Source organism: Neomonachus schauinslandi, chromosome 9 (genome assembly GCF_002201575.2).
Source record: "Neomonachus schauinslandi chromosome 9, ASM220157v2, whole genome shotgun sequence".
Taxonomy (NCBI): Eukaryota; Metazoa; Chordata; class Mammalia; order Carnivora; family Phocidae; genus Neomonachus; species Neomonachus schauinslandi.
Window position 1 is genome coordinate 82,798,009 of NC_058411.1, and position 23,684 is coordinate 82,821,692.

At 45.9% G+C, this 23,684-nt stretch overlaps 1 protein-coding gene across 1 annotated transcript in view; it reads right to left on the reverse strand.

Annotated features, from left to right (window-relative positions):
• The window catches only part of EHD4 (EH domain containing 4), an 80,378-nt gene that overhangs the window by 11,277 nt on the left and 45,417 nt on the right, over positions 1–23,684 (reverse strand). The window contains exon 4 of the mRNA XM_021695627.1: positions 8,517–8,929. Within this exon, the coding sequence (XP_021551302.1) occupies positions 8,517–8,929 (413 nt within the window). The remainder of the gene's footprint in view (positions 1–8,516; positions 8,930–23,684) is intronic.

Here is a 23,684-nt window from a genome sequence, read left to right on the forward strand (position 1 = left end):
AAGATAAATAGGAAGGCATCTTAAATGTATCATAACACATAACAGGTGCCCATGCAGGGCCATGGCCCTCCAGACAGAAGAGTGAGGATCAGGGGGCTGGGGGCTACATTACAAAACTGTTCTGGGCATCTAGAATGTGAAGTACATGAAGGACCCCAAGATGGCGCTGTCTACAGGTGCCTGGAAAGAGGGTCCCCCCCCCGCCCCCCACCGCCGAGTCCGAGCTCCAGAGAGAGCTGGCCTGGGTGTCGGGTTTAAGAGCTGGAGCAGAGGTGGTGGCCAGAACCACAGGAGTGGTTGAGACCACTGAGGGAAAGTGGGCAGAGAAAACCCCACCCAGAAGGATCAGGAGGGGGAGTGGGCTGTGACAGATAAAGGCTGTGGGAGAGAAGGGCCAGGAAGAGGTGACACCTGAGTTGGGCCCCGAAGACTGGGAGGATGTGAGGGAGGGCTGTGGCCATCCAGGAGAGTGGAGAGCGCAGACGGTGGTGTGGAAGTAACACGCTGTGGGCCCTATTTGGGGCAGGGCCGTGTATGTGGCTGTGGCACATCTCAGAAAGTGGGGAAGGCGGACTGCTGTGGGGGCCAGGAGCCGATGGAGGATTAGAATGAGCCTCCGCTAACCTCCTGTGGTGCTGATGAAGGTTCTGGGAGACCAGGGGCCAGCACAGTGCCGTGAGCTCCCTGCTTTGGAAGCGGGCCGGTGGTGCGTGGCTGGGGATGGGGTGGGTGACTGACTTGGGCAAGGTCTCTGGCGCTGAGTTGTGCCGAGGCTGCGCAGGGAGCAAGGGGGGTGGGTGGGGCCTGGGCAGAAAGACCTTAGTTCTGGCGATTAACCAGAAGACCTAAAGAAAGTTTCAGCAGGGCCGGTGCCCGGGAGCACCAGGAAACGAAACTGGAGGCTGATGCAAATGGCTGATCTGACGTAAGTGGCTAATCTGCATGGAAATCTGTGCCCAGTGAACAGGGAGATGAAAATTCCTGTAACCTCTCCGTGGAGAGTTTGAACCCCAGGATCTCTATAGATGGTACTGAGGTCCTTTCTGCACAAGACCAGCTGTGTGGGACCATGCCAGATGGCAGAAGCTCCCTCTGGGACAGGGACCCCCAGTACACGAAGGGGAAACTCCAGAAACCCTGATCAGCGGGCCGTTAGCAGGCCAGGGACTGTCACCGGAGGGGTGGTGAATCCTGCTGGGTGGGCTCTGCTCGGCTGTGTCACCCCCTTCCTCAACATTTCCACTCTTCTGCTGATTTCCAACTTTAGGACGTGAAGAAATGTTTGTTACAAAAGTTCTCTTTGTATGCCAGAATTCTATAGTGTCATTTAGAAGTCAAGAAAATAAAGTGGGAATGGATGAAAAACAGAACAGTGATGACAAAAAGAAAATGACTAGGTAGCTATGGAAGATCCTTTATTAAAGGAAACAGACTTCTATAATCTTGTGGAAGAATGGAAATTGAATAAAGGGGGTAAGCAGAGACATCTTCTACCTCAGCTGAGAGCCTCTGTGTATGGACACACACTGGGCACAGCCCAGAACATTCTGCTAAGATCTGAAACCTAAAATAAGTGCGTATCATAAACGCGGATGGGCTCAGACCAGACGATGCGAAAGGGAGGTGTCGAAACCTCTCTGTCACTAGTACACTTATCTACCTATTTTTCAAATTAAAACAACTTAAATCATTTATATGATTCTTTGAGAAAGGGAAACCCCAAATTTGGGAATGCTTTATTTAGAGTGTCAGACTTTAACTGCATTCCTGAGGATATAATGAATACGTGGTAAAACTAGCAATTTCCTTGCCTTGGACAGTGAATGCCTGGCTTGGTTTGGTGGGGCTGGGGAGGGTACTGTATCGCACCGAAGGACTTGGATGGGCTGCCGTACTCAATTGGGAGAACCAGCAGCCACTAGCTGTCCTTGTGTTATTTCCAGGTGCTCCTGGAACTTCTGGACTGGGCCAGTGGATCCTTCTCCCTTCCATACTCAGGCCTGTCCCGCGCTGGAGCCAGCCCCAACTGAAGCAGGAACTCCCAAGCTGCTTAGTCTCCTATCTACAAGGGTTTTTACTAAACTCCCACCCCCAGAGCCCAGGCCTGGGGCAGCTGCCGGACCCCTGCAGGGCTTCCCAAGACTCCCTCACTACCTACTAATGTGGACCTTTTGAGTTGCCAGGCCTGTGCTCAGGGAAGGCTGATACCCCACATAGCCGCCGGCCACACTAGGATTGGCACTCGGTTTCTGAACACTGCCTGGTACCCAGGGGCCTGCATTACCTGGCCTGACTGCAGGTGATGTGCACCTGCCACAGCTCTCCACCATGGCCTGGCACCTGCTCCCTCATCTCAGCCCTCACGGTGTTCTTTGCTGATGACCAAGACTGCTGGATGGTGGGCTGCCCTTGGACACCAGGCCTCTGGTGCCCTGACAGAAGCTGGGCCTCAATTCCTTCCTCCTTCCACCCTACCTGGCACTATCTGAGTCATGACCCTCAGGAGCCCTACTCATGTTTCAGGCTGCTCTCAGCCTCAACCTCCACTTCCAGAAAGTTCCACCGGCCTGTTTGGTGGGAGTCGCCTGTTGTGCTGTCTCTGCCTCGCCACCCCCTCCTGCCCTTCCATGGGCATGCTGGCAATAACCCAGGGTCAGATACGATGTATGGGCCCTGCCTTTAAGAAGCTTATTGAGTTACAAGGTAAATTATAATCCTTAGAATCATGGAACATTACATCTGTAAGGGACCCCCTGTCCCTTCTAATTGCACTTCCGGTTCCAGGAAATTCACATGACTTACTCAAGGTCACACAGCCACCTTGTGTGGGTGAGGCAGAGCCGTCACTAGCATTCAACTGCCTCATTCCTGTCCTTACAGAGTTAATTGCTTTCTGTGGGGATGCATTAAAAAATCTTACTAAAGCTGTTGAAAATCTGGAACTGAGAATGAACTGTGTCCTATAGAAAATCAGTGTGGAAAACTGTGACTTGATGGGTTTTGATTGTCCCTAAGTCCCAGGGACACTGTGGGAAGGTCATTTAGAGTCTCCCTCCCCATATGAAAAAAACACATATATTACGGCACATACCACTACGAACACCATGTAGGATGTGGGTACAGACAGCAGTCTTCTGGCAGGATGGCACCTTGTAATTTTCTAAAGACTCTTGGTAAACAGAGGGGAAAGCCTGGAGGCACATTCCTGCCCTTTTGTGTCAAAGAAGTTTTTCCAGATAAACACAGGACTGAGGGCCAGACCAGGCGATGGTCCCTGGGGAAGGAGGTGGACACAATCTAAGACCTTTTGTTCTTTATAATGAAAGAAAACTAATTGAGAAGAAGGGAGATAGGAAAGACAAGAGGGAAGAGAAAGGGGAGAAGGGGGAGGCCTGATGAGACCCAGCGCTGGAAGGCCAGGGTCAGGCCCTGCCCCCACTGCCCACTTGCTGAGCAACGCCAGGTGACTCAAGTCCCTCACCTCAGCCTACTCACACACAAACTGGAAATGACAACTCTTACCTCACAGGGTTGTTAGGATGAGAATCAAAAGAGATCATGGATTTGGATGTACTGGAAAGAGGAGTAAAAATGTTCCTTGTTATTGCCTAACGGCCAAAGACCCACAGTTGGAGGGTTAGTAATGCCAGAGAAGGCTTGTGGTTTAGTTCTTACTGAATAATGAATAAACTCTTACTGAATTATTAATCATTACTGAAAAAATTAATAAGCTCTATGTATTTGAATAGTAATATGATGAATCTGGGTCCCAAGCGCTTCATTCACAAGTGACATTGAACCCTGGGGGCTTTTGAATATTCTTATCTTGTCCAATTCACCCTTTCTCTCCTATAAAACTGGGAAAGCCCCAACTCATCCAGTGTTGATGATTTGGGCTAGGTCAAACGCATCACAATGTCAGTTTCTCTCTGGGCTAATAACACGATGAGCAGAAAGAGATGTCCTTCCCTTTAAATGAACATGAATTTATATCTAGTTAACATACATATTCTGCTACAATCTCATTAACTGTGTCCAGTGACAAGTGTTCATACATACCCAAGGCAGAGAAGCATGTACTCAGAGTGATACTGGATGTATCCACCCTGGGCATGGAGGGCAGCCCCAGACAGCGAGTCCTGAAAGCTTCCATTGCTCATGGTCAGTAGGAGTGGAAATGCTCATGGGATTTGGATATTGGGGAGCAGTTTGGGGGGATTCAGGCTGGGGGAACATGGTTCAACACTATGCCATCTCAACTGCAAGTTAACCCAACCTGGTGAAGACCTGCGTCTTTGGAGGCCCAGCTAGAAACTTGCACCGAGCATTTAACATTAAGAGATGAGCACATTTTAAAAGTGGGTTTATGATGATATATATATATATATATCAGTTAACGAAGTAGAGACCCAGAAGGTGGGGTCAGCCACTGTAGAAGGATCCTCACACCTTAGCCTGGGCCCATTTGGTGAATTTCAAAACATCTAACTTCTCCACAGAAGGAATTGGCAGCGTAGACAGACCGGAGAGCTAGGCTCTGCGCTTTGCATGTGACTGGTGGAGAACACGCTTTGAAGACAAAACTGAATGCCACAGACCTAGGGTGGATGCTGAAAATCCCTGACCTCTCCTTTTCTTTCTCATTTTTAGCTGTTCCTTCCTCAAATGTTGACTCATTTTTTGTTGAGTGAAGATCGCTAAAGGGGTGGGAACCTTTCCTACTCTTGGGCAACGTTTACAAAGGGTGGAGTCCTCACTATTTTTGTTCGTTTATTCCATTAAGTACTCTTATTTGGGGTTTGTTTGTAAGAGCCTAATTTCCTCAATTTGGCTATTTTAGTGATAGCTGAATAAAAGTAAATGACATTTTCTAAATGCTTTTTTGGGCTTTCCCAAAACTGCAAAGAATCATGAAATGAACCTTGATTAGCACCTTAGATTGTAAATTGTCTTCAAAAAAGGATGCCTACTGATATCATTAAGATACAATCTTTGAGGTTAACCAAAAAACCCACTCTAAAGTTTTCTTGTTCCTTGAAATACAGAGAGTTGTGAAAAATACATATAAAAATGGAAAAAGCAGGGAAATCATTAAATTTCAAGAGATCTTTGGTAAGAGTGCTATTTTTCAATTATTAAAGTGTCATTTTTATGGTACCTTGAGCTTGATCACTGCAGACCCTGGCAGGATATTAGCAACAGGACATACATGCTTTACTTCTGGACGGGATGTGAATTCTGCCTAATTAAGGTGTTCTATAAATAGACACACTCCATACCCAAGTCGATCTGACACCTCCTAGGTGACATCTAAAAACTTATCCTTTGCATGTCTGTCAGCTTGATAAACCTCTCAACTTTGCAGGGTTCCTGTGGATAAACAATTTCATAGAATACACAGAATGACAGATGAACGCAAAAAGCAATAGTGAAAAGCTATAGATGCTGTCCACTCTGCATTTCAGGTGAATGCTCTCCAGACCAAGGAGCCAAACTAACTAAGGTCTGAATTTATATTTTGCAACTCACAGGCTGTGAGGCGTTGGGCAAGTTGCTTCACCTCTCTGAGCTTCAGTTCCCTTGCATGAGAACAAAGATAATGCCCGACTTTGTGCACAGTTATGGACTGGATCAGATGAAATAACACATGTAATACACATCGTGGAGCTTCTGGAATGCTGCAGACCCTCAGTAAGGGTTGGCTTGCAAAAGCAACACAGGATCAAGAGAAATAAAGATCAATATGCCAAAATCAAAGAGCATTTTCATGCAATATAAATACCACAAAGAGAAAAACTTGGGTGACTCCTTGTCCGTTTAAGCAACAAGTTCACAAATGGCCATAAAGTGGCAGATGGCGTGAAGCAGATGACATTGGTTAGTAGCTAAGGCCTTTGTGCTGAGTTCTGTTCCTTCTTTGCCGGAGCCTCTGTGTCCTGTCCCCCTGTGCAGGATGGTACTGCCCCCGGGAGCACCCTGGCACTGAGAAGCTCAGGCTGGAAACATCCATACTTCAAACATTTTCTTTTATGAAAAGGAACAAGCCAGATACTATTCTTAGGAAGAAAAAAAAAAAGACAAGCTTTTTTCCTAGACATAAGCTCAGCAAGTTGCCGCCCCCCTGCCCCCTCCCCCGCCCCGCACCCCTACTCCATGCATCAGCACAAGGGCTTTCATTATTCTCAGTGTCAGGACAGAGCAGCATTCTGTGGCCATGCTGGTCCGTCCGTTCAGAGGGCCTAACGCTCAAGGAGGGCAGAGAAGTCCCAAGGCGCTTGGCACTCCCTGTGAACTCTCTGCTCTTTATTTACTCCTATGACCAAATACAGCTGCGCCTTGAGTCACTAGGCCTTCCACAGTGACTGGTAAAGTAGAAATGTCCATGGGCATTAATAAATAGCTCCAAGAAAATCTTGAAATCTACAAAGGCTAGCACAGGATTCATCATCTTGGTTATAGAATAAGGTTAGGTATTGTGGACCCTGAAGTGGGAGTTCAGGTGTATCAGCTGAAGAAGAGAAATACCACACGCCAAGGGGCTACCAAAGGGGCGAAAGCAGACTTCCTGCCACCAAGCGTTAGGCCCAGGACTAGTGCACGAGAGAAATCACTTCAGGAAAGCTGTAAGTAAGTGGATTTACAAACTGATTAGCATGACCTACGGCCTTGTAGAAAAAATGGTGGTAGCACCAGAGAGGAACCAGTCTGGACCAGGAAGAGGGGATAAAGAATGGTACCTCACAGGGGCACCGTGACTGCAGATCAGCCAGGTGAGGCAGGAGTATGTGTGAGTACGCACTGGGATGGGAGGTGAGCAGAGGGCAAAAGAGCAGATGGGTCCTATCTGTGGGGCCAGAGACAGATGGCGCCGGGCGTCTCTTTGGATACAGGAGTGATGCTGCTAGGTGAGCACACTGGCATGGAGACGGAGGCTGCTGGGCAGTGATGAGGAGCTGTGAGAAGGCCAACCGCCTGTCCAGCAGTCACCCTCAGTGAAGCCCTCCCTGCCTCCCCCAGCCAGAGCCCCTCCTCAGAGCATGGTGTCCACACCCCACTCAGCATACAGCTCATCATTCTGTAATGGGGGCTTGGGGGCCTCCTCCTCCGCCGCCAGCTAGGCTCCCCAGCTCTGGCCCTGGTGCTTAGCAAATGGGGCCTGCATGAGGCAAAGTGGTGGTGGATTCCAGAAGGCTGGCCTGCTGGACCCCAAGGCCAGACCGGAAGTCACTCTCTGTGCAGCAAGAGAATAAGGGAGGAGACATGGTTTCTTTGCCACCAGAAGACGAAGGGGAAGTAAACTGCCCTCCCTTCCTGACCAGGGTGCCAGTGGATTTGGCAAGGCAGGCCTGTGGGCTGGTTTTAGCTGATGTAACAAGGCGCGGGGCTAGGCTGAGAGCAGGAGTGCTGTCTTTTCGTCCTAGTTATGTTACTCATGGATTAGGTGACCCTGGAGAGATTGCTTATTCTACCTCGTCCTTCCAGAATTAGGGAGTGGATAGATCTCTGGCTTCCAAATGTGGCTGATTATCAGAATCACCTGGGGAGCTTTACACACACACATACACACACATACACACTCACTCACATACACACACGCAGACATGCATACACACGAATCAGAAGCTCCTGGGCAGGGCCCGGGAATTTACATTGGTTCAAGCTCCTGGGTGCATCTGATGATCCCTGACACCAGACAAACTCTGGAGGCACTTCCAGCATTAGAGGAATATAGGATTTTATGAAAGGTGCACACAGCCTTTAAAGAACCATTTTTTTCCCTACACTTTTTCTTAGAGGAGTCATGCGCTTTTCTCTCTTCAGAGATGTGACAGAATCAAAGACAGTGCTTGAGGATGGCGAGCAGATGAACGCTCACCCTGTCGGGTACACACCCCTGGGGCTGCCGAAAGGCTCGGCTGTGCGGTGGGGAAGCCCAGAGCCACAGCGGGCATGCTGCGGACACCCACCCAGCATGGGGTGCGTCACAGCCTCCAGAGCAGCACACTCAGTGCGTCAGGCTGAGCCAGCCTTCCTCCCGGGGCAGCTCTGGCCCCTGTGACAGTGGACATTGGCTTCTGTGCCTTAGGCACAGGGTGACTAGTGGTGGCATCTCAGCACCCTAATGGTCCCACCAACACCACCTCTCTGGCTCGGCTGGTTACACTCTCCTTGTCCTAAGATAATAGCAGCTTCCAGGTGGTGAATGCACCGATCCCGCCCTGTGTGCCCCGCAAGCGAGGTCACACTGGAGCCTCACAAGCATCCTATGCCATGATCTTACTAGCTCTATTTTACAGATTAGAAAACAGGTTTGGAAAGGTTGAATCATCTGCCAAAGATCACAGAGTAGGAGTCAGAATCTAAACAAGCATACTGATCTTGAGGCTCTCTTCTTAACCTTTTCCACTTTCCATTCCCTAGGGCACCTGGAATGGAACCTCCCGCACCCTCACCTTCCCTTAGAGAGGAGAGAGCGGGAAGGGTCCCCTGCTGCCCAGGGTGTCTCCTTGGCTCACCTTGGCCAGCCTCGCTCGCTTGATGAGGTCGTTGAGTTTGCGCACGGCCGCCTTCTGGGGAAGGCTCTGGATGTCTCTGAAGAGGTCCTGGGCCTCAGCCTCGAAGAGGCGGCGGTTGTCAGTGTTCTGTAGGGGCTGTGCCCAGAAGGAGCCGATGTAGACACGAAGCACCTCGGGTGTGTTGATGACCTTGCCCAGGGACCACATGAGGGCCCCATAGACGCGCATCAGCTGCTGTGTGTCCACTTGGTCGGCCTTGTTCAGCACCACGCGGATCTTGTCATCCTGGCCCCGGAAGGCCTTGATGGCCTCTGAGAACTCATCTGAGATGTCCAGTTTGTGAGCATCGAAGAGCAGGATGATCCTGTCCACGCGCTCCGCGAACCACTGCAGGACCTGGCAGAAGTCATAGCCTAGATGGAGAGAAGGGCACATCAGTGTGGCTGATGCTCAGGGCTGGGGACGTGCTGGTGCGCTGGCGGCTGCCAAGGACAGAGCGCCACCTCCAAGGACGCAATGGAGGCCTCATGGCCTGCAAATCACTTCAGATGAGCCCCCTAGGGCTGGATGCATTCAGGAGTTAAAGCTGAGGATCCCAGGCGTTCATGATCATTCTGACTGGGCATCACTTACTTCCGGATCTGTGATTTCATTTAGTCCCCACGAGTATCTTACTTCCCCTGGTACAGTTCTTGGGATTGATGGCAAATTTGATCAATGGCTCTGTAAAACCACAGGCCCTGGGTCAAAAGCTCTCCCTTCTGCCAAAGGCTCGCTTTTCGGAAAGTAGCAGAGGTGGAGAAGGAAGAAAACCCAGGGGTCGCTCGGGGTTGTGCCCAGTAAGCACAACAAAAGAGGAATTGTCTTCTCTTATCCTAAGTGTTTAGGGGTTAAGGAGGCCAAATGATGACCTGCCCCAAAACTGTGACCAATATTTATCATTTGGACTATTTATATCTTAAGTAAGTTGTAAATATTTTTAAAAAATCACGTCTCACAGCCATTGTGTGAAGTGGTCTCTTGCCAATTTCGTTTTAAAAAATGGCCAGGCCCACAACAAATTGTTTAGTTTGCTTTGGCTGCATGCCAATATGCTCCAAATCATGCAGCTCTGTAAACACTCCTCACCGGCCTTGGTCAAGGCCTGTTTCTGGCCTGCCCCTGGGGAGGCAGAGGCCCATGGAAAGCAAACAAGAGAGGCCCAGTCCCACAAGGTTTATTTTTAATCTCTAGGCTATGACTAATTAGCTGTGGGCTCAGGCTCGGCGCAGCCCAATTAGAGCCAAGATGGTACCTTTCGTGACTTCTATGTTAGTCCTATCACCCCTTTTTTATAGATCTTGAGAACTTCCAAACACACATAAAGGTCTAGAAAATAATACGATGAATGCTGATATACCCATCACATAACTTTAATAAATTTTGACCTTTGGCCTTATTTGCCTCAGATGCTTTAAAGAATTTAAGTGTACTTTATTTATATAACAAAATTCCATATAGCAGTGAGGATGAATTAGATTTTCACTTGTCAACACAGGCAAATCTCCAAAAGACTGGTGAGCGAAAAGTCAGTTTCAAAAGGATATGTCCAGCATGATAACATTCACATAAAACGTTAAAAAAACAAAGCAATACTCAAGAGCCAATAGATACATACGACAGCACAAATACAAAAATATTAACGCTAATTTTGGAATACTGGTGAACTCTGAGGGTTCTAAGGTAGATGAGAAAGCATCTAGAGAATGATCTATTTTCAAAAATAAAGGGGGTCGAGGGACTAAAGTTTCCATAAATTTGTAGAACAGGTGTAAAGGGAGTAGTTGAAGAACAAAAGGATTTAGACACAATCTCAATAAAGAACACAAAACATTCCAAAAATGCTGAAATCCCCTGTGGACCCCTCCCCAAGCACTCTCCCCAGAGGAAAGCACTGCCCTTGAACATGGTGTTTATCGTCATTACATGTTTGTGTGTTTCCCGTTCATACTTCTTCTCTATTCTCACAGTGGCACTCCCTGATTCCTTGGGGACAAGGTGGGCAAAGGTAGTTGTCAGAATGTGGGCCAGAGTTTATTTTCATCACGATCAGCAGTCAGGTGAGAACAGAAGAAAATCAAAGACCTGTTGTATGGGGTCGCACAGCAGTATGTAAAGATTCAGAGTCCAGATTTCACTCTGAGTTCTGTCCCTGCAGGGCCAGAACAAACTGCCTCCCAAGGTGCTTCTGTCATTCCAGACTGATTTGGGTCCATCAGATAGTCCCAGACCCTGAGTAGGAGATCCTCAGCAGATGAATGATGGCTCTGTGACCTGGGAGCCAGGAAGATGTTTTAGAACTGACCACCAGAAAGACCTGCGTGTGGACACTGGAGTGGACATGAGTTGAATTTGCTGGACACCCTTCCTATTGGACGAGGGGTCCCGTGTGGGCCATAGATGCTGAAGGTGTAGCAGACAGTCCCTTACCCTACTCATTGCCAAGTTGGGGAACAGACAGGTGATCTAGAACCAGAGAATCATCTCCTCCCACCAGACGGGGGTGTTGAATCTTGAGGGAATGATGCAAAGTTACAGGGAAAATGAGAATTTCTTTCTTTCTTTCTTTCTCTCTCTTTCTTTCCTTCCTTCCTTCCTCCCTCCTCCCTTCCTCCTTCCTTCCTTTCCTTAAAAAAGATTTTATTTATTTGAGAGTGAGCGAGTAAGCGAGTGAGAAAATTATCGGGGTGAGGAGCAGAGGGAGAGGGAGAAGCAGGCTCCCTGCTGAGCAGGGAACCCCATGAGGAACCCAATCCCAGGACTCTGGGAACATGACCTGAGCCCAAGGCAGATGCTTAACCGACTGAGCCGCCCAGGTGCCCCGAAAAATGAGAATTTCCTCATGGCAGAGGTGCTGAATTGAGAGTCCAGTGGTGGTGGCTTCCTAACCTAGTTTTTGAGACTAGCTTTCCAACCTATCCATTAATTCTGTGAACAACTGGATTTTCTGGGGGCGCCTGGGTGGCTCAGTCGTTAAGCGTCTGCCTTCGGCTCAGGTCATGATCCCAGGGTCCTGGGATCGAGCCCCGCATCGGGCTCCCTGCTCTGCAGGAAGCCTGCTTCTCCCTCTCCCACTCCCCCCTGCTTGTGTTCCCTCTCTTGCTGTGTCTGTCAAATAAATAAATAAAATCTTGAAAAAAACAAAACAAAACTGGATTTTCTGAAAATTTCCTTTTTGGCTTACATCAGAATCAGCTTCTCTGGTTTGCTACCAAGAACCATGATTGGTGAATAATTTTCCCCACAGCAGAAATACTCTTACAATCAGTGCCAAAAGACATTTGGCACCCCCATTGCTGTCAGCACCCGCACATGTTCAAATTCAGCCACGGAGACATGAATCTCTTCCTCCAAGGACCACCCAGGTTGAGTGGTGGGCCTCGACAGTATCCGTATTTAAACTTTCACTTAAATTTGGGTTTCTAATAGTTATCTTAAATGTCTTTTTAAAAGATGTCACTCCAATGCTTCATCGAAATAAAAAAGTTAGTGCGAACAGAGCTGCCAGATATGTTTACTATAAGTGAGGTCATTACTCATCTCTGGAGGAATGGCCACATGTCTATATTTTCTTGTTTTAAAGTAACTAGGAGAACTTAAAGTTTAAGAACTACAGGTAGATATAACTGTGTTGTTTGTCACTGAGCAGGTGTAAGGAATTATTTGTTACACATTAGGGAGTATAATCAAAGGTAAAAAAAATCACCAAGTGTCTTAGGAGAAAGCAAAGAATTACCACAGCTGGGAGAGGTTGGTGTGCTCATTTTTTTTTCATACACAGTTGTTGTTGTTATTAGTATTTTACCATTTTAACCATTTTTTAAAAAGATTTATTTATTTTAGAGGGGGAGGAGGGACAGAGGGAGAGGGAGAGAATCTGGAGCAGACTCCCCACTGAGCACCAAAGCCGATGTGGGGCTCAATCTCGCAACCCTGAGATCAAGACCTGAGCCAAAATCAAGAGTTGGATGCTTAACTGACTAGCTACCCAGGTGCCCCCCACTTTAACCATTTTTAAAGTGTACAATTTATTGGCATTAAGCACATTCACATTGTTGTGCAATCACCACCATCTGTCCACAGAACTCTTCATCTTCCCAAACTGAAACTAAGTACTCATTAAACATTAACTTCCCATTCCTCCCTCCCCCAGCCCTGACAACCACCATTCTATTTTGTCTTTATGAATTTGACTACTCTAGGTACCTCATGTTACTGGAATCATACAGTATTTGTCTTTTTGTGACTGGCTTATTTCATTTAACACAATGCCTTCAAAATCCATCCGTGTTGTAGAATTTGTCAGAATTTCCTTCATTTTTAAGGCTGAACAGGTCTGCTCAATTCTTATATCTTCATGATATAAGATAGGCACCCAAGTAGTTATCTACCAAAAAGTTCCAGCTGATTTTAAAGAAATGATTTAATTTAATGATGTTAGTCTGTCTGCTGAAAGAAAACAGTGACTCAGAAGGACCTACAGATCACTGATTCTCAAAGTAAGGCCTTGGACTCAAATAAGGTGCTTGCCAAAGGTTAGACTTGCAGATCCCGCCCTAGAAGCACAGAATCAGAATCCCTGAGGCTGGGCTTGGTGGTCTGCATTTTTTAAACCTCCCAGATAATTGGCGATGCCTAGTGGTATAAAGACCACTACTCTAGACTGAACACCAAAGCATGGGATGGCACAGATAGATCTACATTACTATTGGTCTAAACACATCTAAAGTAGCTTCTTTTTATTCTAAAAAGTTACCAATAGATGGTTAGATGGTGCATCAAAGAACTGAGGAAACAAGGAATTTAACTCTGCTTTCATTTGAAGATGGATTTTGAAATTTATGAAAGTTCCCCTATCTTTGCTGATGCTGGACCTTAGCCCTGGCAAGCCCTTCCCCTTTGGGGTAGGACCAAGAAATCTAGCCTAAATCCTCATCATTCTTCAAAATACCTGGACCTTGATTCAGTTCCATGTTACTTAACTTCCTTAAGCCCCAATTTTCTCCTCTGCAAAATCGAGCTATTGAGTGATTACATGAGAAAATACTCTTAATGTGCTCAATATAATGTTAAGACTTAGTAAACTTTCAATAAATATAAACTTTCATTATTATTTCTATCTCCCAGGCTCCAACCCCTGCTGTATGTGGACTCAATCACTCCCACTTTTGAGCCCCCCAAGCCCTTTAATTATACTTTACACAGTGTATTATAATCAAGTGGATGTACGGGTCTCCGTCATTGGATCATAAATTCTTTAACTGCAGGGACAATGTCTTGCACAAGAGATGGTTAATAGTATGGGCTTTGCCTTGGACTTTTATAAGAGATGTTCTTTTTTTTTTTTTTTTTTTTAAAGATTTTATTTATTTATTTGACAGAGAGAGACACAGCGAGAGAGGGAACACAAGCAGGGGGAGTGGAAGAGGGAGAAGCAGGCTCCTTGCTCTGGGAGCCCGATGCGGGACTCGATCCCGGGACCCGGGATCATGACCTGAGCTGAAGGCAGTCGCTTAACCAACTGAGCCACCCAGGCGCCCAAGAGATGTTCTTTTTTCAAGGCTTTTTTTTTTTTTTTTTAGAGATTTTTTTTATTTATTTGAGACAGAGAGAATGAGAGAGAGAGAGCACATGAGAGGGGGGAGGGTCAGAGGCAGAAGCAGACTCCCCGCTGAGCAGGGAGCCCAATGCGGGACTCGATTCCGGGACTCCAGGATCATGACCTGAGCCGAAGGCAGTCGCTTAACCAACTGAGCCACCCAGGCGCCCTTTTCAAGGCTTTTAAAAACTGAAACATAATTGACATAGAACATTATATTGTATTAGTTTCAGGTGTCCTAAGAGATCTATTCTTGACAAAGTGCTTCCAATTAAAAACAACAACAAAACCTGAGTCAGAAGCGGTTTCCTCAAAACAAGTGGAAAGCAGTGGTCAGATTTTTCCTTTACTCTTGTCCACTTAGGGATAAAAGATTTTTGGGGCTCACCTGCGTAACCCATTCTTATCTTGCAGTGGGGAAAGATCTAGGTGCTATTTTTTTTTTTAAAGATTTTATTTATTTATTTGAGAGAGAGAGAATGAGAGACAGAGAGCATGAGAGGGAGGAGGGTCAGAGGGAGAAGCAGACTCCCCGCTGAGCAGGGAGCCCGATGCGGGACTTGATCCCGGGACTCTAGGATCATGACCTGAGCCGAAGGCAGTCGCTTAACCAACTGAGCCACCCAGGCACCTAAGATCTAGGTGCTATTAAAGAATGGAGAAAGAACAAAATAGACAATTGCAGTGAAATTTATTGATGGTAGCATAGATGAATTTCCTCATTCAAGAATTTCTGAGAGAATACTATGTGCTTATACACATGATCTTCTACTATCAGATCATTACTCATAAACTCATATAATCAGTGGTTTTGTTCACTGAACTTGTGAGTACAAGTTATTTAAGATAGTGTACATTATTAATGATAGGGAACTCTATGATCAACTTGTAAAGAGGGCCATGAATAATTCTGCTTTAACAGTAAGTATAAGGGTGATCAAAACTGGAAAGTTACAGACAATAATAATAATGGCTAATGGTAATAATATGCTTACTGAGGCATTGTTCTATTCAGTGTACAGACATTAATTTATTTAATCTTCATAAGTCTGGGGGTGGGTACTATTAATGTTTTCATCAACATTACTGTTTTTGCAAATACATTATTTTTATACCGTGTAAAGTTAATACAAATTACATATGATTAGAAACAAGGTGGTAACTAGGTAAGGTGATGGATGTGTTAATTAGCTTAATTGTAGTAATCATGTCACTGTATATGTACATTAAATTGTGTTGTACACCTTCAATATACACAAATTTTATTTGTCAATTATGCCTCAGTAAAGCTGGGGAAAAAAAAGAAAAAGAGTATAAGCTTTGGACTCAGGCTGCCTCAGGTCTAATCCTGGCTCCATCACTTACTAGTTTTGTGAGCTGGGGCAAGTTACTTAACCTCTTTGTGCCTCATTTCCTCATTTGTAAAACGGGGCTGGGCGCCTGGGTGGCTCAGTTGGTTAAGCAACTGCCTTTGGCTCAGGTCATGACCCTGGAGTCCCAGGATCGAGTTCCACATCGGGCTCCTTGCTTGGCGGGGAGTCTGCTTCTCCCTCTGACCCTCCCCCATCTCATGCTCTCTCTCTCTCTCAAGTAAATACATAAAATCTTTAAAAAAAAAAATAAAAATAAACAAAACGAGGCTAATAATAGCATCCACATACCTCATGGGGCTGTGGAATTAACAGATGAGAAACATTTGAATCATCCCGACATCTAGAAAGCTCTCCAAAATGTTATCTACTGGTTATTTAAAAAACCTTTGCAACGGGTGCATGGTGCGAGTGCAGTAAATGTTGAAGGATGCCTGGCTGCGGCCAAGTACAGTCTGCAGCCACGGAGAAAACACAATTAGGGTAAAGGTGACAGCGCTAGGATGCTTGAGCCAAGTGAAACAATCGGTGCTCAGAAGATAGCTAACAGAAGATACGACTTAGCAGAGAACCACCCATATTTTATAAATAGAGCTGGTGGACCCTCAAAGGGTGAAGCTCTACCAGTTGGTCCTAAAGACCCTGGGTTGCTCCTCAAATAAAGCTATGATTCTAATCACAGATACTTCCTGGCTTATAAAAGTCCTGTGCATAGCCATACTGGCTGGGATAACCAGGGCATACACTGTACCCAGTGGGAGGAGAGTAATGAATTTTCCCAAAGATTCAGTTACAGAGGGTGGTCAGGTCTCTCTTACCAGCTTGAGTTCAGTCACATTGTGCTAACTGGGTCTGTGACAGACCTACAATTTAAAGTGGAAACCAGTGGCCCTGAGACTGAATGTGGCCCTCGGCTGCTATTCTGTTTGGCCTACAGCCTACACAGTGTCATTACATTTGGAGTTGCCTGTTTTTGGTCCAGACACGCTCTGTAGTTCTAACAGCCCATTCCACCTGCTGCCCACTTCTGAGAGGAAATACCACAGACTCTGCCTCTGAAAAGTCACCTCCTGCTCCTGGGCTCCCACTGGGATCTAATAGCTCCCCAGAGACCTGTACCATCTGAGGTCACAGCTGTGTCCCCCACTGGGCCGTGAACACCCAAGGGTAGGGGCCCTTTCTACCCTGCTCCTTACAGCACCAAGACAGTGGTCACCAAGGGCAGGCCTCAGTACACGCTTCCTGAAGGACTGAGTGTTTTCTGTGGAAAACCGTGTTCAAAATTCCCAGAACTGGCTTTACACAAGCTTTTGGAATGCCTCTCTCTGGAATTTAGAGGTACACTCAACATTTAGAAATGTAACAATACATTTCAAACACAAAAGTCAAAATGGATTAATTAATAATTATCAAATGCCTAGGATGTGCTTGGAATACTTGCTGAGGGACATACTTCTATAAAACAAAGGCTGCTAGCTTTATCCATACTAACCCCAAACTGGAAACATTCCAAATGTCCCTCAACAGGTGAATGGATAAACTGTACCAGTGGACTAGTGCTCAGCAATAAGAGGAATGAGCTACTGACGTGCGCAGCCCACGCGGGGCCATCTTGGGAACACCAAGCCGAGTGAGAGAAGCCAGACGCTAAAGAGTACGCACCGTAGGATTCCATTTATGTGAAATTCTAGAGCAGGCGAAACCAAGCTACAGGGACCAGGAGCAGGCCAGTGGTTGCCTCTGGCTGAGGGTGGGGCTGGGACTGACCGCAAAGTGGCACGGACAAAGAAGGAACTTCTCAGGGGGACGGAAAGGTTCTATTTCTTGATGATGGCGGTGGGTGCACTGGTCAAAACTCACCAAACTGGACAATTAAAATGAGTGCATTATTATGTTCTACTTCAATAAGAATGACTTTAAAAAATTTAAAAAAAAAATTAGAAAGAAAAGGAAATGAAGAGAGAACGAACTCAAGGCTGCTAAACTTGTTTGAAGATACACATCTCCACAAACTGCTGGATGGACCAGGAAGTTGAAATCTGTTCATCAAGGGGGAATATGTAGCGCATTTGGCTGGGTAAAGAGTTGAATGTAGCTAAAGCAGGAGCCCTAGGCTTTAGTCGAAATCAGCCTTCCCCAAAAAGGTTAATGTAAAATTTGGCTCATCCACTGGAACTTTGAGAGTTGTGTAATTTCACAAGTGTTCTACCTTCTAGCCAAGGTGATAAGTGAGTCTCCCACAGTGATGATCAGGGATGAGAATGCTCTGAGTTTGAGAATCCGTTCTAGCTAGGGCGAATGCAACAGAGCCTAGGGTACATACACACCTGGGTGTATGTGTGCACATGCATGATGTGGGGTAGTGCATGTATGCTTGTATTAATGAGTATGTATGGAAGGCACAGGAATCCACATCATAACACACTTGTCCCCATGGTGCTCAATGTATTTTTAAAATTTATTCATTCAATTATAGACATCTCAGTTCTATTAGATCTAATGGAACTTTTATTAGTCTAGAACAAAACAGAGATGTCATCAGCCCAATTGGTTAAAAATGTAGTTTCTATCTTTGCAAAAGGACCCACAAGCTCTATAGCTTTGGGAGCTGAGAAAGAAAATTTGTCCTGTGGAAGATCCCAGCTTGGCATCCTGGCTCCACGTTCTGGGAACAAAGGGAGGGGGCAGGAAGGAAGGGGCCCCTTCCACCCAATCAGGGGCTTCCATCACAGCCCCCGTGGAAGCTGTGATCTCCATCCAAAGGGACCCACCAGGAAATGACATCTGAGATTGTTGCCCCCTGGCTCAGGTAAATATAGGGTGGGGGCCCTGAGAAAACTAATTTGGCAGTCTGTTTTTAATAGAACAGAAAACAAAATGCTTAAATTTCTTCCCAGAGCCAAGTTGCTAATTACGTGAGTTTTAAACAAGCTGTGTGTCAATAAAAGGATACAAGACAATGGAGTACCAGCCAGAATGGAGGCCGGGTTCTCCCTGCCCATGCCCCTGGCCCCATTCTTGGGGCGGATGAAGCCACTTGCCCAGCTGGACACGGTCCAAGACTCAGCTCAGACCTGTCCTCTCTGGCGGGTCACAGACCTGCCCCTTCTACAGCCCACAGCTCCCATTTCATGCCAGGCCACTCAAAACCCCACCACAGCTCTTACTGTGCTTATTTGTCTGGGTAACCCCGGCCTCTCTCCTGGAGGTCCCTTCGGCATCGTGTCCATCTTTGTGTCCCTCCAGCACCTAGGTGACTGTCCAGTGCAGACCGTCCAGAAAGACACCAAGAGTGTGCTGGGAGCACCTCTAAACTGTACTTCTTGTCCCAAGGCTCCTTCCTCTCCAATCCAGCTCTCAAATGTCCCCACCCCTTCTCAGAATTTGGAGATAATCCCCAAAACATTGAGTGCCCTGATTACTTTTAGAAGAGATGTTTGCAAATTCTCCATGACTAGCTCCCACCTTCCCTCTCTAGCCTTGTCTCAGGGTCTCTTACTAAGCCGCACACTCCCCACCCCATAAACCACAGGGGCTCTTTGCCCCTCTTCAGAGGCCTCCTGCAGTCTCCTGCCTCTGCACCTTTGCCCAGACTTCCTTCAGCCTAGGATGCCCTGCTCTCTCTTCATCTCCAGCTTCCCTCTCCTCTGGGTCACTTCCCTCTAGGAGGCCTTCCCCCACCTGAGTAGAACAGACCCACCTTCCCCATTTCCTCCCAAGAGGGTCTGTGCTCTGCCACAGCTCATCCACTAAACTATAAGCAGCCCGAGAGCAGGGGCCAAGTCTTAATCATGCTTAGAACCCAAAAGCGCACCACAGAACACTTTGTACTGTCTGAATCAGGTTCCCTGTGATGTATTCTTATAGCACCAATGACTTTTCTTTAGTAACACTTATACTTTCCGGTGATATATTTATTTGGTGATAATAAGACAGAAACTCTATGAGGGCAGAGACTCGATCTCTCACTGTATACCCAGTACTCAGTACCTACTATTGAACAGAGTAGGTGTCCAATAAATTTGGGTTATTCCTCAAAAAATTAAAAATAGAACTGCCATATGATCCAGCAACCCCACTTCTGAGATTAATTCAGAAGAATTAAATTGAAAAGAATTTAAATCAGCATCTCAAAGAATTATTAGCACTCCCATGTTTACTGCAGCGTTATTCACAATAGCCGAGATAGGGAAACAACCTCAATGTCTTTGGCAGACTAATGGCTAACACAAATGTGGTTTAGCCATCCAATAGAATATGATGCAGCCTTAAAAAAGGAAATTCTGTAACATGGATGGACCTGGAGGACATTACACTGAGATAAGTCACTCATAGAAAGAAATATACTACATGATTCCGTTTATACAAGGAAATCTAAAATACTCAAACTCCCATAATCGTAGAGTGGAATGGTGGTTGCCGGGGGGGGGGGGGGGGCAGGAGGGGGATGGGAAATTACTAAGCAACAGGCACAAAGTTTCAGTTAAGCAAGAGGAGTAAGTTCTGCTGTATGACACTATGCGTATAATTAACAATAATGTACTGTGCACTTAAAAATTTAAGAGGGTGGACAGCATTTTAAGTGTTCTTACTACAATACATATGTACACATCAATGTACATAAATAAAATCTAAAACAATAAAATAAATTTGATTAATGAACTGAAGTGAACAAGAAGCATAACTGATTTTTAGCAAGTTAGAGGGCAAGGCTTAAACAGTGCTGTGAGTTTCTAAAAAAAGAGCTGTTACTAATTATAGGAAGTACAAATAACCTCAAAATAAACATCAAATATCTGGGATTGCTCAGGTATTAAATATACATTTTCAAAAATAGTCACTTCGGTTAACAATAGCAGCCACTTCAGTTAAACATGTGCGAGGAGTCCTTGTACTGTTTTCAGGCTGGGTTTACTTTGCAACTGGAAAAGGCTGTTTCTGAAAATGTGATTGGGGTTGGGTACAGAATGATAGCTCAAAATAAACGATGGCAGCAAATATTTACTGAGCTCTCTCAACATTCCTGCACTTTCTACCAACATAATCTCTCCTAATCCTCACAACAACCCCATGAAACAGGGGCTATCATTATCCCTATTTTCTAGGTGAGGATACAGAGACTCAGAGAGGTTAAATAACTTACCCAAGGTCACACAGCTATTTCCTAGGAGAAGCAGGATTCACACCCAGGGACTTGCATCCCAGAGCTTGTGCTTTTATCCACTGCAGGGCACCACAGGTATGCCAGGATGGTGGCATTCGAGGTGATTTTTCTTTTTTTCTTTTTGATCTTTTTAAAAGTAAAGTAGTTTTATAAGTGTCCTACAATAAATATATACTCTTTTTGTAATAAGAAAAGAATAAGCATATTGTAAAGATTATTGGTCCCCATGTGACTGGGCTAACAATATCACTGAGGAAGGCTTTCCTTTTCTTCTATAATGGTGTTTAGCGAGGGTCTGGATTTCTAGCATTTTCCAGCCTATCACTATCTCAAGAAACCCTGAGGGTGAAGTACTGTCTTTGCAGTTAATTACAGGTAACCTCTGGGGGAAGAGTCGGCCCTGGATCAGCTGTACTTGCCAGAGCAGTGGGAACAAGCTGGTAGGGAGATGAGCCACAGACACTCTGCTCCTGCTGCCCTCTCTGCTTCCCCTCACCCCAAGCTGATCAGATGCACAGGTGGGGTGCGGTGGGGGTAAGCGGAGGCGGGGGCGGCAGTGGGGTGGGGGAAGGGTTCCAGGCTCCCACTGGGTGTGGGGGAGGGGCTGATCCTAAACCCTGTCCTGGAGATCCAAGACTGCCAGGGAAGAGGAACAGGGGCCTCCCTATGGGCGCACACCGTGGAGGGGTTCAGGGTGTGTTCACCTCAAAGTGTTCATTTGGTGGTGGCCCCCTCTTGGAGAGTGTAATTGGCTACAAGAAAATCCCTGTGGTTGCAGAGCTCCCTGTCTGACTGTGCCTGGCCTGAAGGGGGTTTGGCCACTGAACATACCACAGTTGAAATAAAACCAAGGACCAAATCTGTCCTTGGAGGGGCTTGGTGTTGTTTATGCCCTATTTCCACTCCCAATTCCTTCTTCCTTTGGAATTTAGTTCAAAACTCTCTGAACGAATTTATCGGTGCCTGTTTCCTCCTAAAATAAACAAGCCAACCTCACAGCCTCTCTCTTTCCTCTGGGGCTGCTGTAAAAATAACAATGGGGCAGATGGGGGCCATGTGACCCCCAAGGCCGCTCACATCATGGGATCACACCATCCCGCACCCAGGTGGGGAACAGAGAAAGGCTTCATTTGAATATTTAGCCTGATGAACGCCATGGCCTCTGGTCAGGTGACCACGTCAAAGGGGGAAATTGGGTTTCATATCTCGTTTTCCATCTCAGACTAAAAATGAGGTTAAGAAGCAAGTCCATTTAAAGAGCACTGGGCCCCGGAAGGAGACAGCAACACTGTGTGGCATTTTAGTCTCTTCGCCAGAGAGAGAGGTTGGTGAAAATTTACCAAGAAAATCCCCCAAGTTCTGGAGCCTGGTTCAGCCATTTCGCTTCGCTGGGCCTCAGTTTCTACATAAATCAGATGGGTTAGATGATCAATAAGAATTTTTTCTTTCCAGATCTTAAATTAACTATACTAGATATCGGTTAGTTATAGTACCAGCATAAGAACATAAAACCGCTCAGCTGGCTACAGGAATACTCAATGACTAATCTAAGGGAAAAAATTATCAAGTAACAAGTTTCATTTTACTCTCTTTGCACCACTGGACTCATGTACTGTGGCACACAGGGCTGATTGGAAGGTCCTTGCATGTTTCCACAAGGGTCTTTAGTTGCTCTGAAGTATAATTTGTCACCCAACTGCCAACACCTCTGTGCTGAAATTACCAGAGGAAAAGTCACAGAATTTGAGGCATTCAAGAATGCTTAAGAGATCATCAGACCCACCCTTCTAAGAATAGAAGTAAGTGAATCCAGGAATCAAGTGTCATACATCTAGAGATTGCCTATTCCTCATTTTCAAGTGGGCGTTGTGTACCTAAAGCAAGAAAGCCTCTCACAATACATCTATAAATCAGACAGTTTGTACTTGTATTGGATTTTCTTGAGGCAAAAGGCCAATGAGACACAGTCTCCACCCAAGTGTGAGAAGGCTATTTACAAACAAGGCTTCTACCTTGACAATACATCTTGTCATTTTGTGGTTCAGAAGGGCAAAAAGACAATATTTCTTCAAGCTACACTTTTCTCAAGAGAAATGTTAAACCAAGAAGGTGACAACTTTGGGATCAACAAACCGCTTGCAAGCAACTTCCGACCCTCAATACCCTGCCCTGCCCTGTTCCTTCTTTTAAACAATCCCAGTGTTGCGTGAGTGTTCTGTGAGCATTTGGACAACAGCCAGTCATGAAGACCAGTGCCAGCCATTAAGTTATCGGCTAACCCGCTCCTAAAGCCAAACTATTAGTTATTTCTGGGTTTATGGCACCGATGGAAAGATAGATCAAGTCAGTGGGGACCATGTGAATCCACATTGGGTTCTTTATTTAAAAAATGACTCAATTGGGGCGCCTGGGTGGCTCAGTTGGTTAAGCGTCTGGCTTTGACTCAGGTCATGGTCCCAGGGTCCTGGGATCGAGCCCCACATTGGGCTTCCTGGTCAGCGGGGAGCCTGCTTCTCCCTCTGCCTGCCGCTCCCCCTGCTTGTGCGCTCTCTCTGTCAAACAAATAAAATCTTAAAAAAAAATGACTAAATTATTTTAGTTAATAAAAGTTCACGTAGTTACCAACAGTATTTCAAAATGGTCAAATACCTCCAGAAAGGAAATACTTTGAAATATTTGTAAATAGGCAATGGTGCTCAACCACCCTAATAATAAAAATGAAAATTAGAATTATAATGAGACGCCATTCACCTATCAAAGATAAAGTGAAGATAAGGGGGAAAAAAATCAGTAATGCCCTGAGTTGGGGAGGATGTATTGTTCTAGAAGAGTAGGTACATCTTCTAGAAAAGGCATTTTGGCGTCGGCTAACTCCGTAAAAAGACCACAATTCCATTTGACTCAGTAATTTCACTACTAAGTGCATCTTTTTTTTTTTTTAACTGAAGTATAATTGACATGCAATGTTATATTAGTTTCAGGTGTGAATATAGTGA